This window comes from Chenopodium quinoa, unplaced genomic scaffold, assembly GCF_001683475.1.
Source record: "Chenopodium quinoa cultivar QQ74 unplaced genomic scaffold, ASM168347v1, whole genome shotgun sequence".
NCBI lineage: Eukaryota > Viridiplantae > Streptophyta > Magnoliopsida > Caryophyllales > Amaranthaceae > Chenopodium > Chenopodium quinoa.
In genome coordinates, this window is record NW_018743920.1 from 2,551,347 (window position 1) to 2,568,280 (window position 16,934).

The 16,934-nt window shown below is 33.6% G+C and overlaps 3 protein-coding genes across 3 annotated transcripts; 1 reads left to right on the forward strand and 2 right to left on the reverse strand.

Moving 5' to 3' along the window:
* The first annotated feature begins 765 nt into the window (after positions 1 to 765).
* LOC110687890 lies at positions 766 to 6,019 on the forward strand. The gene is made up of 6 exons (XM_021864532.1): positions 766 to 1,156; positions 2,763 to 2,921; positions 3,066 to 4,040; positions 4,116 to 4,295; positions 4,403 to 4,674; positions 5,514 to 6,019. The coding sequence occupies exons 3-6, from the start codon at positions 3,458 to 3,460 to the stop codon at positions 5,772 to 5,774; spliced, it is 1,296 nt and encodes a 431-aa protein (XP_021720224.1). The 5' UTR covers positions 766 to 1,156; positions 2,763 to 2,921; positions 3,066 to 3,457; the 3' UTR covers positions 5,775 to 6,019.
* A 239-nt stretch (positions 6,020 to 6,258) lies between these two features.
* On the reverse strand, positions 6,259 to 8,374 carry LOC110687599 (adenine/guanine permease AZG2-like). Its single transcript, XM_021864238.1, has one exon. The coding sequence runs from the start codon at positions 7,873 to 7,875 to the stop codon at positions 6,343 to 6,345; it is 1,533 nt and encodes a 510-aa protein (XP_021719930.1). The 5' UTR covers positions 7,876 to 8,374; the 3' UTR covers positions 6,259 to 6,342.
* Positions 8,375 to 9,970: 1,596 nt separating this feature from the next.
* Positions 9,971 to 12,052, reverse strand: LOC110687891 (adenine/guanine permease AZG2-like). The gene has a single exon (XM_021864533.1). It carries the CDS (start codon positions 11,806 to 11,808, stop codon positions 10,201 to 10,203), a length of 1,608 nt encoding a protein of 535 aa, XP_021720225.1. The 5' UTR covers positions 11,809 to 12,052; the 3' UTR covers positions 9,971 to 10,200.
* Positions 12,053 to 16,934: the final 4,882 nt, after the last annotated feature.

Below are 16,934 nucleotides of genomic sequence, written 5' to 3' on the forward strand. Positions count from 1 at the left end.
TATATATTTTATTAATATTCACTTTTTACAATTTTACAATGTCAAAAATTAAAGACATTATTAATTGTAAAATAATGTATTAACAAGCATGATAAAAGAAAGTTCAATAAAAACAAGGTAGTAATTTTTTTTGCCCAAATAAGGGACTCATGCATAATGAAAAGTCGTTGACTAAAACCCTTCATTACAAATTTGCTATGGGATTAACATTTTTTTATACTTTTATCAACTCGAAAAGCTTGTACAGTAGTCAGTGGCGGATCCAGAATTTCCGAGATAGTGTGTCACCATCAATTATTGATCATTTGTGAAAGTACAGTTTTTTTTTTCCATGTCTTGTTCATAATTAATTTCAATCCAGAAATTATATATATATATATATATATATATATATATTTCACCAAATTGATTTCAATCCAAAAATAGGACACAAAAATTCATACCACAACCAAATACAGTACTTAAGAATTCAATTTTACAAGTCGAAAATACTACAAATAACATGTTATAAACAAATGGTACAATAAAATTATTATATTGAATTAACTTTATGATTTTTTAGTTAATTGATAAGCTTTATGGGGAAATATTAAAATTGGTTGTACAAATATAAGATATAAAAAGGGAAAAAAATTATATAAAAAAAGTGAGATAACTTAAGAGACCAGTTATTAAATATAACTGGTCTCTTTAATGAAAAAAGAAAGTAGCGCAAAAAAATTGCGAAATGCAATAGCAGCATCAAAGAGACCTATCTTAATAAGTGGTCTCTTTGATATTGTTTGTTGTTACCAATAGCAGCATCAAAGAGACCACCTATCTATAATAAGGGGTCTCTTTGATATTTTTTTTTAAAAAAAAATACTGTGTCACCGGACCCACTATGACTAAAGGTGGGTCCGCCCCTGACAGTAGTCCGGTTTTTACACCCAATTGTAGTTTAGGAGTTTGATGTGCATGTGCTAGTGCTTTGAGTTCAACTGAGTTGTGAAGTTGACAGGTTAAAAAGACTAAACTCTGAAATATCTGAGCTTTGTTTGTGGCACCATCATTTAATTCCCCCCCAAATTTACACAACTCTATAACCAGAAATTATATTTTCCTGTTCAAAAATGCAATTCTCCTGCTAAACACTTCTTTCTCTCTCTAACTTAAGGTACTACATCTCCCCCTTATTTTCTTTCATCTTTGTAGTTTTTTTTTTTCTTATTTAATTTGGTTAATTTCTGTTTGAATTGTGCTTTTTTTTTTTTTTTTTTTTTTTATATATGTTTTTTGCTTATCTGTTATTAATGTTTTAGTTGTAAACCATTTCAAAAAAAAAAAAAAAAAAAAAATTCTGCTCACAATTTGACTAGAAGGGTGAGAATGTGAGATACATGATTCTAGGAGTGTGAGAGTTGAAAGAAAAGAGAAAATTTTGGACGGTTTTTTTTTTTTTTTTTTGGAGTAAAATTCTTGTTAATAACTTTTCCATCTTCAGGGAAATTCTGTTGCATTTTTTTTTTCTGAACCAAACACTGTTTTAAGGGTTCTGGCCTTCGTTTTAGTTCTGAAAACTCTGTAATTTGATCCTTTTTATTTTTAATTTATAAACTTGCATTTTGGGTATGTTAGTAGAATGAACTATGTTTGTAGGAATTGTAGGTTCTTTTGATTCTTAATTATAAATTTGATGGTTTTATAAATTTACTCGACCGATTCATGGTTTGGGTGCATTAGATCCTAGTTTGTAAACTTCTACTCTCCTTTCTTCAATTGTATCTATGCATATATGTTATTATGGCTTGTATATTTAAGTATGAGACGAAACAAGAAATTATTTATTGAGGGTGCTATGTTATTTTAATGACCATTGAATGTGTCCTTATTGAGTTATGTTGGGTATATTATGAAAATATGTAGGGTGACTTGAAATTGTATCGACGATTATAGAGGGGTAGATGATTTTGGGTGCACTTGAGTCTTTATAATGTAGATGGTTGAGGTATATGGGTAGTTTTTTCACAACTTATTTGAATATTATATATGCTTGCCTAACCACATCCGTTTAAGAATGATTAAGATATAGATTTCGATGCTCATGCCATTTATTGAAATTATAGTTATTTTTGTTGGTTTTATGATTTCAGTATTCTCATTTTTCTCTAGGAGTTGAGGGTTCAATTTGAAAATGTGATCCCGACAGTTTACTGTTGGGGTTGGGAAGCTTAGTTTAATTTTGGATGTTATTTCGACTTAGTTGTTAGTCTTATTCAGATTAGTCAGATGTAAGGACCTAACCGATGCAATAGCCAATAAGCATGCCTAGAACATTATGCCACTCTTTGAATGTACTAATTTTCAATTGCTTCTGGTCATGGCATTGTTCATATGCTGGAATTAAACCTTTTGCCATATTCTCCATGCATTTATAACATTGGCTACTTTTAGTTTTTGCTTTTGCCAAGTGACAACTTAAAGGCTTAAAGCCATTTCTCATGCTTTAGAATGTCAAAGGTCACAGAACAGGAAAAAAATCTTACCTTGTCATGCTGAAAATAACTGTAGTAATTGTATCTTTAATCTTAATGTGATTACCATGCACTTTATTGGATAGTATCTGAAGAATATTATCTGCAATATAAAATTTCTGAGATTGGCCTTTCTTCTTTTTCATAACCTTTCTACATAGATGTAATCATCTTCAATAAAGTTATATTGCTGATTGACAGCATATTTACATATTATTACTTGCTAATGGGCGACAATGTCTTTTCCAGTTAGGTCTTTGCAAATGTGCCAAATGGCTCGAGAGGTTGAGTCTTGTGATGAGTGCTTCATGAACTGTTTGCTGATCCATCAAGGACGGAATGATCGTTCTCCAATGATTCCCTCGTTTTTTTAAAGTCATGTATGGCAAGAAGTTTTCTGAAGAAATGGTGTGTTTTCAGAGACCCATATTGCCCTACTTCTGATTGAATTTTTTTCTGTAGCAAAATCGAAACTATTCCCCATGGATTTCAGTTGTTTAATGAGCTATTGTATAGACAACTGCTCTTTTTAATAGTCTATTTGTTTTGCAGTTTGTACCTCCCAAATTTAGCAGAATTATTTTTTCATCAGTAGGAAAAAAGGCATGTCTCGAGGATTTAACTGGCCAGAAATGGGAAGTGGTCCTGTCTGATGTACAAGGTTCTGTTGCCTTCCAAGAGGGATGGCGTAAGTTTTCTCTGGATCATGGCCTTGTTCTAGGTGATTTTGTGGTATTTCGTTATGTCCCACAGGATCACATTTTATCGTTGAAATTTATGGCAAAAGTGGATACGAAAAATCATTTCCTAGTGTAAAGAGCTATCAGAACAAGAGACCAAAAACTACCGGGGATTCTCCTTCTGATCCATCGTATAAGGAACGAGAACCATCACAAAAAAATAACTGTTTCAATACCTATGCTGTTCCTCGATCAAACACTTACATGGATGACATCAGTTGGAGTCAGGATGATGTGAATAATCTAAATGATTCTCCTGTGATGGAAGAAAATGTTCAAAGACAGGTAAATGTCATTGAAAAGCCCCAGCTGGTTCCAGATGTAGATATTTTAGTGGAGCCATGCTTCTTGAATGACAGAGAAACAAATACTGCTAAAGAGGCTAATAGAGAACATCTATTTGATCTGTCTGCCTTCGAGTCGCCCGGCATGAATCCAAGTTCTTCTAGGAAAGGTGATGATGACAATCGTTTTGATCTGTCCATCTCCAACATGACCAGTAAGAAATTAGACGCCAGAGAAGACCTTGGAGAACATCTATCTGATCAGCCTCCTTTCCAGTCATTTAACATAGAACCTAGTTTCTCCATGAATGGTAATAGAGACGATATATCTAACCCGTCTACCTCCAAGATGATAGACAAAAAAGTAGATGATCATAAGGGTAACCTTCAAGGGAACACGTGTTCTCAAGTGTCAGGTGCGTTTGATGAAGCTCGAACCCGGAGTACCTCAATTGATACGAAGAAGTTCCCTTTAACTCAAGGAAAGACTGCGGTACCTTCAAGTGAGTGACCTTGGACTTTATTTGGCGATTTGCATTTCTGAATTTTCCTCAATTTGTTTCTTTTGTCTCTGTCAGATAATGATGAAGCAAACTTGTCAAGTTCTAAACACAGTCCAGTTCCCAGTGTTTCTCCAATTCTGCCTTCAAATTTGATGCCACCCCCAAACTTATTTGGTAAAAAACAGACTTGTGAGCCTTCAACCACATCTGGTTTTAGTCAGTCACCAGGTTCTAATTCTGTTTGTGGCAGGGAAGGTAAATGTAGGCTATGTGGCCATGTTGTGTTACCCTGGTGTGACATGTATTTAACATTGAACATCTTTTGAAATACTAGTTAATTGACTTTTTTTTTTCCTGATCAGGAGGGACGGTGAGAGTAGTTAAGCAAGAACCAAGAGAGTTTAAGCAAGACCTTTCTGCTAATTTGTTGGCAGGTACCTCATTTGTTGCTAGCTTGTCTTTCAATAGGGAGGCCAAGAGTAACTTTAGTGGTCTTGGTGTGAACAATCCAATGGAAGATGATGTTGAGGTTTGTAAAGATGTGAAGGCAGAACCGGTTGATTTCTGCGATTCTCTATCCGTACCTGCCGGCAGGATTATATGCTCCGTACCACCAGACAATGAATCTTTCCTTGTATGTTGGATATTCTGATAACCTTTGTCTCAATTACCATTGCTTCAGATTATGGATGTTATTTGAACTATTGTTATTGCTGCTATCTTACATTGTCACTATTGATCCTTTGAGAGAGGATTAGCCAAACACTAGTGGCAGCCTTATACGGTTACACCTTAAGATTGTTTGCACCTTGCTTTGAATAGGGCATTACCATAATATGATAAAAACATGAATTTTGGACAATAGTTTATTTTAGACTAATCAGCTCTAGATTATAAGATGAGTTGTAGACTATAGTATTAGATTAGGACGCAGAGCTAAGTAACATTTTCAAATGGCTGCATTTTGGAATTGTGATGTTCCTCAAACCTTTTAGAGTGACTGCTGTAGTCTAGACTGAGTTAGTCCTGAATAACTGTTGCACAGCCCAGCTTGACAGGCCTGTTTTGGACAGCTGCTACTGGCATGTCACTTTTGTCTTAGCCCTGATCATCTCGGGTTTTATCAAACTTTTCTAGCTCTAAATTTTTCCTGAGCTGGTGATCCAGGCTGAAATGAGCAGGCTATATTTTATACCATGGTGGTCAGTCTATGTTAAGCACTATTCTGATTAAATTCTTTTTTGTGCAAGTTCTTGTTATTTTAGCTTCGGATGGAACTTTTGTTATTGGCGCCCCTCTACATTTGGTAATAATTTCTTTCAGCAAAGCAAACTTTGGTGTAGTCTTACATGTCCAATTAGAAGAATGCAAGTGCTGATTCTTCCTTTATTTTTTTCATTTGTCCTGACCAATTTCACCTCTGGTATCCCCTGCAATGCAGTACACTGAGCCGTTCTTATTGTTCTGTTGCAGGAGTTGCCTGAGGCATTACCTATAAAGTGGAGGCAAAGATTAGATAAGAAACACAAGCTGATTTCTCTTAAAGATCCTGCTGGCAGAGATTGGCCTGTGTTATACCATAAGAGAAACAACCTCTTTGTTCTGGCTAGTGGATGGAAGGAATTCAGAAAGGCCAACAAGATTTGTACCGGTGATGAGTGTGCTTTTGTAGCTGAAAAGATCGACAAAGGTGCATTCCAACTCCTAATTCTCAATCGCATTCGCTGTCCATAGGAGCATCAGTTACCCAAGAATTAAACTCTGAACCTGATTTGTCGGTTTATTCAGATTACAAGGTACTCTTGCTGTTGTATATGGTTTTTGTAGAAAGCTACTGGTTTTCTTTTTGAGCTAATGGTGTTTCCCGGCTAAATGCTAGTACATCGCTGTAGTTGAAAATCTGGGTTTACTTTTGTGAATGAAATAGTGTTTATATTCATCACCTTATTTGTGTATCGAATATTAAAGGTATTCGCGGATCTGGAAATGAACTGCAAATAGCAATCAGCATCGGTCTATTATAAGTAAGGAAAAGACTGTTAAATGACATATTCGCTTACTGCTGATTGATTCTGGGATAGATTCGTTTGTGGTCAGATTCTTCTTCAGCGTAAGCATGTGTGTAGGTTCATCAAAGATTTAACAAAAACCTATAAACCATTCTACACGAGCTCGGAGCTCTGATTGGACTTGTTAGTGCAAAAACATCTCACTTCATTTATAACTTAAACAAGAGTACAAATGCAGTTCAAACAAAATTAAGGACGAGTACAAACTATGGATTGCAAAGTTAAAAGATTTGTTAAGGGATTTCACTCGTATTATCAGCTCCAATTGCATCACTTTCAATTTCTTTCTTCTTTCTGGGCTTCAGGACTGATTTAACCAACCAAGCAATCCATTCATGAAAGTGAAGAACAACATAAACTCCCAATCCTCCAATTATACCATTGGGTATAGAATTAGTAAATGGCATGAGAATTATTGTTATAAAAGCCGGTATTGCCTCTTTAAAGTTGCCCCATTCTATGTCTTTTGCCACCCTCATCATGATCACCCCAATCATAACCAAAGAAGGGCCTATTGCCCATGGAGGCACATTAATTAACAATGGCGCGAAAAATAAGGCCAAGAAGAAAAATATACCTATGATCACCGCTGTTAGCCCTGTGCGTCCACCTTCCTTCATACCCGTCGATGACTCTGTGTATGTTGCCACTGGAGGGACACCAAGAGCAGAGCCCACGACTGTCACTGATGCATCGATCAAGTAAGCTATGTATTCGTTCTCGAACGATCCTTTATCGTTTATGAACCCTCCTATTTCAGCTAAGGTGTACAATGTCCCAGTGGTTGCAAGAATGTCAATGTATAGCAAAGTGAAAAGTGACACCCAAGTTGTTCCTTTGGAAAAATCAGTTAAACTGATTTTACCAGCTATTTTTTTGATTTTGTGGAAATCTACCACTTTTTTGAAATATTTGTATCTTGCTTCACCATCAACTGTTTTAGGGAAGTATGTAACTGAGGTGCCCCTAAACCATGAGATTGTAGTCACAAATAAAATTCCATATATCATACTGCCTTTAATCTCATGGGCTTGTCCATAGCTCATAATCAAAAAGCCCACTATGCCCAACCACAAAGTTAGGCTTTTTAGCGAGAGTAGTCGAACGATTGAACTTGGGTCAGGCCCAATAAGGCCCACACCTTGTTGGGATTGTAGCCCAATAAAAGCCATGAACAACCCCATCCCAACGGCACAAGCAAGGCCGACCGAAGGTGGGATTAGTCTACCTAGCTTGGCCCGAAGCCCGGTTGCTGATATCGCGATGAAGAATAAGGCCTCCACTATCCACAAGCCCAATGCATTTGAATATGACATGGGCCCACTTCCATGGATACCCACCAAGTTGTAGGCCATGTACATGGTTTGACCGGTTCCCGGGGCTAGCCCAAAGGGAAGGTTGGCTAAAAGGCCCATAGCAAAGCAGCCCATCATTCCAGCCAATGAAATGGCTACAATCAAATCACTCTTGACCACTGAAATGCAGTTGTCATACTCCATGTTGGGCTCCTCTGGGCTTGGGCTCGGGCTCGGTGTTGGGCACGTACCACCGGTGTCGCTAAGGAGGGTGGAGACGACGGTGATAACGTAAGCCATGGCAAGGAAAGTGGTGGTAGCAGCCCTAAACTCCCTTGTGAAACAACTCTTCTTCTCATCTAATTTGAAGTATTTGCCCACTCTACTACTTGAGATGTTGTCATTCAAGCCCTTTTCAATGTTGTTCCATGCTTTTGATGATCTAACACAAAGTTCTATAACCATCTCCATATATACTAAATAATCTATTGTTAAATTTTGGTGATGGAACTTTATAATGTTTAAGGACTTTTAATTTGAATGGAAATGAGCATTTTTATTTTTGATGATGAATGAGTTGGAGCATCTAAGCTATCTTATCAAAGATAGCCTCTAGTGAGTTAATTATAAGTTAGAGATGATTTGTTACCATAATAAGAATAACGTATTTGGTTTTATATCTTAATGCATGAGAAAGAAATTAATAGGATTATGGGTAGATTTTTTTTTTTGTGAAACTATCTTGCATTATAATACAGCTTGCGCATTGAGAAACTGGCAGAAAACATCACCTTTTTTCCTTTCAAAGAGGAAGCACTTTTGGACTATTCTAGCTGTGAACTTTCTTACAAAGTGTAACTAAGATTACATTGATAATTAATCAATATAATCACGACAAAATTGAGTCCTCTGAATCTGAATTAGCCCAATGCAAAAGATGAACCAGTTAGAAACACCAAAAAAAAAAAAAAAAAAATCAATCTAGGATTTATAGCTTAACTATATAAAATACATTTTTTTTGGTCCTGTGTACTACTTTTTTCATGTCACTAAAATGATATAAAAATTCGTCCTTAACAGACTTACACATGTTTTGGTTGTTTGGAGGAATGAAGAGTAATGGAGTAATTCTAAATTGTATATTCACATTGGATTTTTGCGTTTTTAGTAAAAGATGGCCTATGATGAGTTTTATTTGTCAAATTGTACATCTAAGAAATTCATTTGTTTATTTATGCAACATAATTTTAGTGCGGTCTATTATGTGCATTTGAATACGTGATTTTTTTAGTTTCATATTTAAAATAAATATATGATTATATCCGTTCAAATGTGATTAATAATATAAGATTCCACAAAAGAATGAGCAAGTGTTATTTGTATGTATTAGCACAAAATTCAAATCCAAAATCACAAGCTTTATTTTGCACATGAAGAATCAAGGGATGACGATTTTACCATATCAATATTATACTTGTATTTACCATATCCAACACAATTGTTCTTAATTAATGTATATTGTTCCTCTACATTTTCCTTGGCATTATTCACAATATACTCTTACCCAAATCATAAAGTTAAATTTTTAGATAAAGATAGAATGAAACAAAAAATCAAAATTATGCAATTTATTTCTTACCAATTCAAAGTTGATGCTTTACACGAAAGAAATTTGGAGCATTAGTGTAAAATGTTAATGTCACCAAGAAGAGTTGCTTTATGAATCGTGATGGATGAGTTAACTTATACGAGCAACTTATCATATTAAGTAAGTTCTCAACTAACAATCAAATTAAAAATCCAACTTCCTGTCAAAGTGTGAAGCTGCCATAATTTTGGCCGTTTTTTCATTCTTTAAGGGTGCGAACTTATGGTGAATTTATGACATCGCATGTGTGCACAAATGTATATATGTTGGTGTAAGCTCTTAAATTGCTAAAATACATTATGTACACATTACGTATAGATTATTACACCTTGTCTACACAAATTATATGCACTAAATGATCGTATTGTCTTATTTTTCTACGCTTTCATGTACTCAATTACATGAGTTCAGGTGTATGGTATAATATATTGCAATTGGTATATGAATTAATTGTGTTTAACAAAAGCTTGAAGAAGTGAGAACTTTGGAGTTTGGACTCAAATTGTGTTTCTAATTTGACTTGTATTTATTAAAAACGTTGCATTTCAATTTCTCAAGAATTGTTGTATTTTCTTTTTTTCTTAATAAATAGGTACCTATGCGCCTGACTTATTTTATCCTATCTCAAAATGATCATTATTTCAATTTATCAATAGTTCTTACGAACCTTAGTCAGTTACTCCCCTTCTCAAATATAATACAATATTACAATTGAACTTGGGTGGTGGCTTGTGAGCATAGGAGGCAGAACTCCTTATCAATATTTATTTTGTGCACTAATAATTTTATTATTGTACATTGTCCAACTTTAGGTCTAGTAGGTTTGATGTGATCCCCATAAAATTATGAATTGATCCCTTTTTTTTTTCTTAAATAGAAATTATGAAATGATCTTCTTAATCAAGTGGAAAAAATGTGTAAAACCACAATCCAAATAAATGGCCAAACTTAGATTTTATATTTATATCCATAATGCATGCACAAGAACCCTTGAAAGATTACAAAACCTATATATGTCTGATATTTTACTCACTACATGGATGTGAAGCTCTCATTGAACCTTGTGCATACATGTACTACATTCTCACTAATTAAGCTAATTTAATACACTACAAATTAACCTTCTAAACATGCTTATAACTTCAACATCAAACTTCATTATCAGGCACAGCAACCGCGATTACTTGATTTTCTTCCCTAATCACGGTCCTTCTCATCTTAATCAACCACTTGATCATCGTTACACCATAATCATACAAACTTAGCGCGACATAAAATCCAATTCCTCCAATTATCCCATTGGATATGGAGTAAGTTAAGGGCATAAGTATTATGGTAATAAAGGCTGGCATTGCTTCTTTCATGTTACTCCAATCAATCTCTTTTACCACTTTCATCATCAAAACTCCAACTACTATTAGTCCTGGCCCTATAGCCCATGGTGGTACACTAGTCATTAGTGGGGTAAAAAACAATGACAATAGAAAGTAAAGTCCAATTATTACCGCAGTTAATCCTGTTCGGCCTCCTTCTTGGATCCCGGCTGTTGATTCGATGAACGTGGCGATAGGGGAAACGCCTAGGGCAGACCCTACTATGGTGGAACTTGCATCAACCATGTACGCGGCATATTCACCTTCAAAACTACCTTTATCGTCTATAAAATTACCAACTTCGGCCATAGTGTATAATGTACCTGTTGTAGCTAACACATCTACGTATAATAATGTTATCAAAGCTACCCAAACATGACTAGTATTAAAATGCGCAAAACTAATTGCACCTGCTGTGGATTTTATCATATGAAAATCCACCACTTTTTTGAAATAACCATAGCTTTCATCACCAATTGTTGTGTACGGAAAATATGTAACGCTTGTACCTCTAAACCATGATATAAATGTAACAAAAAGTATACCATATATCATGCTACCTTTGATGTTCTTCATAAGCCCATATGATATTATCAAGAGGCCCACTATGCCCAACCATAAAGTTGGGCTTTGCATCGTCCCTTCAACACACTGGCCCGTAGTTGGGTCGGTGATCCGACAACCCGTGAGGGTCAGTAATGTGGACGAATCAGGGCCCACTAGGCCCAATCCAAGATGAGATTGTAGCCCAGTGAATGCAATAAAAAGCCCAATCCCTCCAGCACAAGCGAGCCGGACCGGTGTAGGAATCAACCGAGCTAACTTGGCCCGAAGCCCGAGCATGGCGATAAGAAGGAAAGCGGCTCCTTCAACAAGCACCACAGCAAGGGCAGTCTCGTACGACATGGGCCCACTCCCATGAAAGCCCACCAAGTTGTAAGCCAAGTAAGCATTGGACCCCATCCCAGGGGCCAACCCAAACGGGAGATTAGCAAACAAGCCCATAGCAACGGACCCCACAAAGGATGATAACGCGGTACCCACAACAAGGTCTTTCTTGAGCTGAGCTAAACAGTTCTCGTACCCCGGGTTAGGCTTTAGGACACATTCAGCCCCACCCGAGGGCGAGCAATCAGCGGCCGAACATCGGCCGCCAGAATCAGCAATAACACTAGCATTTATAGTAATAATGTACAACATGGTTAAGAAAGTGGTAGTGGCAGCACGTAACTCCTTTGTAAAACTACTTTTTCTAGCATCTAACTTGAAAAACCTACCAATTACACTGTTTAAAACAGCTTCATTGATAAATTTCTCAAACTCCTCCCATTTTTTGTTTAATTTTGCACAAAACCCATGTCCTACGCATAAATCTCTCCCCATTTTTTTTTTGCTTAAATTGATTTTCTACACATAAAATTGAACACTTTATGTAGTGTTTGTTACATGAAATGTGTGAAGGAAGGACGTTAAAGTTGGACGTGCTAATTTATAGAACAATGAAGGTTGAGTAGAAAAGGAGGGAGGATAGTGGGGGGCAAGTTTGTCCACTTTTGGGTTGTGGAATTGTGGAAAGGGTGGGAGATTATATTAATAGCGTATTAGGTTCATGTTTAAATAAAATGCTTAATAAATTGGTGTTTAAAAAGAATAACATACTACTCCGTATAATATAAAATAAAGTGTTTTGGTTTGTACTTTGTTATTGAGCCTAACAACAACGATTTAAATAAAAGTACATATTTCAAAATAATATTCTCTACATCCGTATTTAGTTGACACACTTTGCGTAATTGATGATGAATTGATGATTTTTATTTTAGTATGTATTCCCTTCATTCCTACTTGTTTGCCCTATTCTATTTTCGAAGTCAAATTTTAGAAACTTTGGCTATAAATTCGAAATTCTTATTAGTCTATAAGAAATAATAGTTACGTGGAATCTTGTTAAATTTATTTCATTATTTCAATGTCTACATTAAGAATATTTAGTTTTTATAATTTTTACGTGTATATGATGTGCTTTAAAAGCTGTGAAAAGTCAAATAGGACAAACAGACAAGGACAAAGGGGGTAATGCATAACTTTTTTGTAATTATGTATAGTCGATAGTGTGCCCAGATGAAAGAAATAATAAGATTTTTTTTTAAAAAAAATAGAGACGATTTCATAAGAAAATTATGTTTACTAAATAAGATGAGACGAAATGTTAAGTTGAAAATTCATGTCATGTCAAAGTATGTGTCATTCATGAGACTATGAGAGTGTTTCCACTCAGTTTACTATCTCAAACAACATCCAACACTATTTAACGCTCATTAAGAAGACCTCGTTCTATTTATTTGGAGAGGTGAACACTTTAGTTGACATCATCCATGATGGTAGTATGGTAGCTAACAAATCATCAACATTAAAAAAAAAAAAAAAATCCATGATCAAATCAAGATCTCCATAAATTCCGTTTATATAATTATAATCCATCATCAATATCTGATTCCCTTCTTCAAAAATCCCAAAAAAAATTGATCCAACTAAATAATTTGGATATTCTCTGGTGAACTAGTTTAAAGTTAGGGATTTGTTACAATAATTAATAATATAAAAAATTCTAGTGGAGGTTTTTAAAAACTTTAATCCCCCGTTTTAAGGGGTAGGGATAGGTAAACACTTACAAATGCATGATGTATTTAAGATGAATTTTAATTTGTGAAAGTCAAGTTAGAAAAATTATAGTTAAGCTAATTTTAGCTAAATTTATTTTTTTTTATTTATTTTTATCAAGTTGCATTTAGCTAAATTTAATGCTAGACATGCATGATTGATAATGTATAAAAAGAAAATCATAATGATTTGTTTTTGTTGGTCAATATTTAATGCAATATATATTTATTTAAAAAAAAAAAATTGCCTCCAATATATAAGGAACTTTGATAATGGAGTATAATAAATTAAACAATATTTCTTGAACATATTTGAATTATAACTTTGAGATATTGGTATGGTTCTCTTAGTACAAACAATCCAAAAAGAATAGGAGAACAATATCGATAGACAAACTAAAATAATTAAATGATGTTTATTAGGCTTTCAAGATATTTATCAAAAATGTAAAATAAAAAATGTTGAACTCTTTAATTCAATAACTCATGTAAACATAGCAATGTGATATTGAAAGTAACAACCCGCCTACTTAGTTTTAAATTATATGGAATACTACGTTTTTGTCTATATATAATATATTGACAAACTTTTAAAAAAATGTTGATTTGCCTAACTCTTTCAATGGAATAATTATTAATCAGTAAAATAGCCATTAAAAAAAATTTAATTTTTTTTTGATTGACTATATATAATAATATGGACGGAGTACTACGTACTATAATAGCTCCCTACCACCGATATATTGGTCTACCACTTAAACTCTACTCTATGGTCGTAATCATGCAAGGTTTTATGCTTAATTCTTCATCCATACCGGAATAAACTATTAATCATCAAATAATGGAATAACGTAATACATTTGTACACAAAAAGGTAAGAAAAAATAACAATATTCATATTGTCCCAATCACCTTAACATTACATATACTTCGGAATACAAACATTTTCATTCAAAGACTTTTTATTATAGTCAAATTTTTTTTACTCTCCTAGTCGTGAAATCGTTCTCATATCAATGCTGAGTATTATTTCAAAGATTTGTTGATTTTAATTTCTAAGAAGATTATACTTCGTAAATTTTATGTAACTACTTTCATTTATTTGATCTAAGAGGAAGCGATAGAAAGACTTGTGAGATATTTTGATGACAGATGAGTTTAAAATTATTTTGTTGGTGTAAAAACAAAGTACGATATTAAAGACAAACTTTTATCATAGCCTCATAAGTTTAGATATCATCACAAGAATTATTTAATACCTATAGATGTTGTAAATTGTGATTATAGAATAACAATGTATATTAAGAGGGCAATGATGGGTCTTACACAAATAAACGCTCCAACATCATACATGTTATTGTTAGGGGATAATTATTGGATCTTCTTGCATATCTAAATTGGGGGCCGGAAAATTATTCCATTTTGATGAAAGACAATGGAATTTTCAATTTCAGTGTCATTATTAGATTTTCCTTCAATATAAATATGGATTAGAATCTTTCGAAATACAAGTTGATTACATTAGCCTACCATTTTAAATTGAATACTCCATATAATATTAGTACTAATGTACTATGATAATGCAATTATAATTACTTCCTTTGTTTATTAGTGCTTGTTTGATTGCAAGGAGAGAGACGTGAAACTTTAATTTCTAGGAATTGAATATTAGTGATTCTAAAAATTGAATATTAGAGATGTTCGGTTGACATGAAATATATGAAAAGAGGAAAGTGGAATTTCTTTGAAAAGTTGTAATCTCTTAGGATATGGAAAATTGCTTATCCACCCTTCCATTTATATTACGATTCCTACCTATAAGTAATTTTCTCACTCCAATAGTAAGCTAACTGCTTAATTAAAAATAAAAATAAAAAAAAAAATCCAACATATTTCTTGTTCTTTTTATTGATTTATGTAACATGTATACTTACTAAGAACAGTTTTTATAATAACACGAGAAGTATAGATTGGGAGTTGACCAATAAGAACTTAAATCAGCCGGTAACAGAGTTGTTCTTGCTTAACCAAGAGCATAACAACATTTGTTGGAAAACTATTTCCTCAAGTTGAACCCCAATTGAATCAAGAACTTTTATTAGTTCTCGTTCTTATCAAGATTCCACTTTCAAATTCTGGCCATCTTGTTATTTTTTAGTTCCAACTTCCAAGTAACGCATGCATTTGCCTGATACTAGACTTGTAAAGGGCTGCGCTCTATTTTTTTACTTGATCAACTTCAACCCCTTTAATCCTTTTTAGCATTACTTTAAATATTTCTGTACTCAGCTTTCTTTTATATTCTTCTATACTTAGGTTATTTTATACATATATTCTTCTAAACTTAGCTTATTTTTATGCAAATAGTGGACTACTCTTATAATTCAGATAAAAGCAAGCAGCTCTAATCATCATCTAAATTAATGTGGCATGCGCAAGACAAGGAAAAGTTTATTGGTTGCTTAAAAAGTTTAGAGTATATCCTTTTAAGGAATTTTTAGATGAGAAAGTTGATTAAAGAAATTTAGAGCAAAACTCTAACAGCTAATCAGATATAACTTTCAACTGAAAAAGATGGTTTAGAGCAGAAGTTTGGCCTTGGAATATTGTGTTATAGAGAATCTAAGGGCTCATCTTTTGAGTTTTAGAATTTGGTTTTGGGTTTTGGCATCATTACACCATTCCTTCCTATACTATGTTATTAATTTGTTAGGGCATGGCTAATTTATCGGAGCTTAATAAAATCATATAGATAAAGGGTGTGTTCAAATTAATAGTTTTAACTAGTCAAAAGATTCAACAACGTTGTTAAAGTTTGAAAGAAGTGTTGGATAAAGTAGCGGTTGACAATAATTATGTTATACTACTATTATCATTAAAAACAATTTGTAGAATAAGAGCTTGTTTTGCGCCGTTGAATTATTAATAAAACTACATTGACGAGTGACAACCAACTTGTTACAAAATTCAGCTACTAAATGTGAAAAAAAAAAAAAGAACATTAAAGGACAAAAATGTGTTAGATTGGCTTAACATGTACTCCATAGAATATTCAACATGTAAAACTTAGATCAAATCCAAACTTTATTTGAAATTAGGTAAGTTAGAATTCGATTTGACCTAACTATTCATCATAAGTTAATAGGCTAAAGATTTAAAATAACCTGATCCAATTAGAATATGCACTCTAATGGCATAATCGGTGAAATCGGCACTTGATTTAGATGTGTCAAACACGTCATTTGGTTCGAGTTAATTCGTGCTTTTTCCTTGTAAATGATAATTATAACCATTTAATCATATTTTGCACATTATAATATACTTAATTTTCACATGAACTTTTTTTCACTATGCAGTATGCAGGATCAAATTAGATCCATCTAATTATGCATGTTTTGAAACATGTTTATGTCGGTATTAAACTATTAACTAATCCAAATAAACTAGATCTTCAAACTTTTTCTAGTAGAAGCATATATGCTCAAATTAGACTTTCATCACAAAATCATTACCATTTTGTAAAGGTAGTGGGCTCTTTATGTTACTTAATTATGGGGACAAAAGTTGAAAAATTTATCAAAAAGAAACATTGTAACAAATAGTCCACTAATTTTGAGCCAACTTTTTTGTATTTCAAAGTTCCAAAAAAACATTCATCTTGTCTTAGTAGATTTCAAAGAAAAACATCATTAAAACAAAGTAAACTTAGTGATGTGTCTAGATTCAGTTCCACCTGATGTCTAAATATGTTGAACTTGAGGGGAGAAATTTATAAAATTTATGACGACCACATGTATTTAATGGGGGAAGTAATCATATTATATTATCATGTCATGTTGATTCAGATTT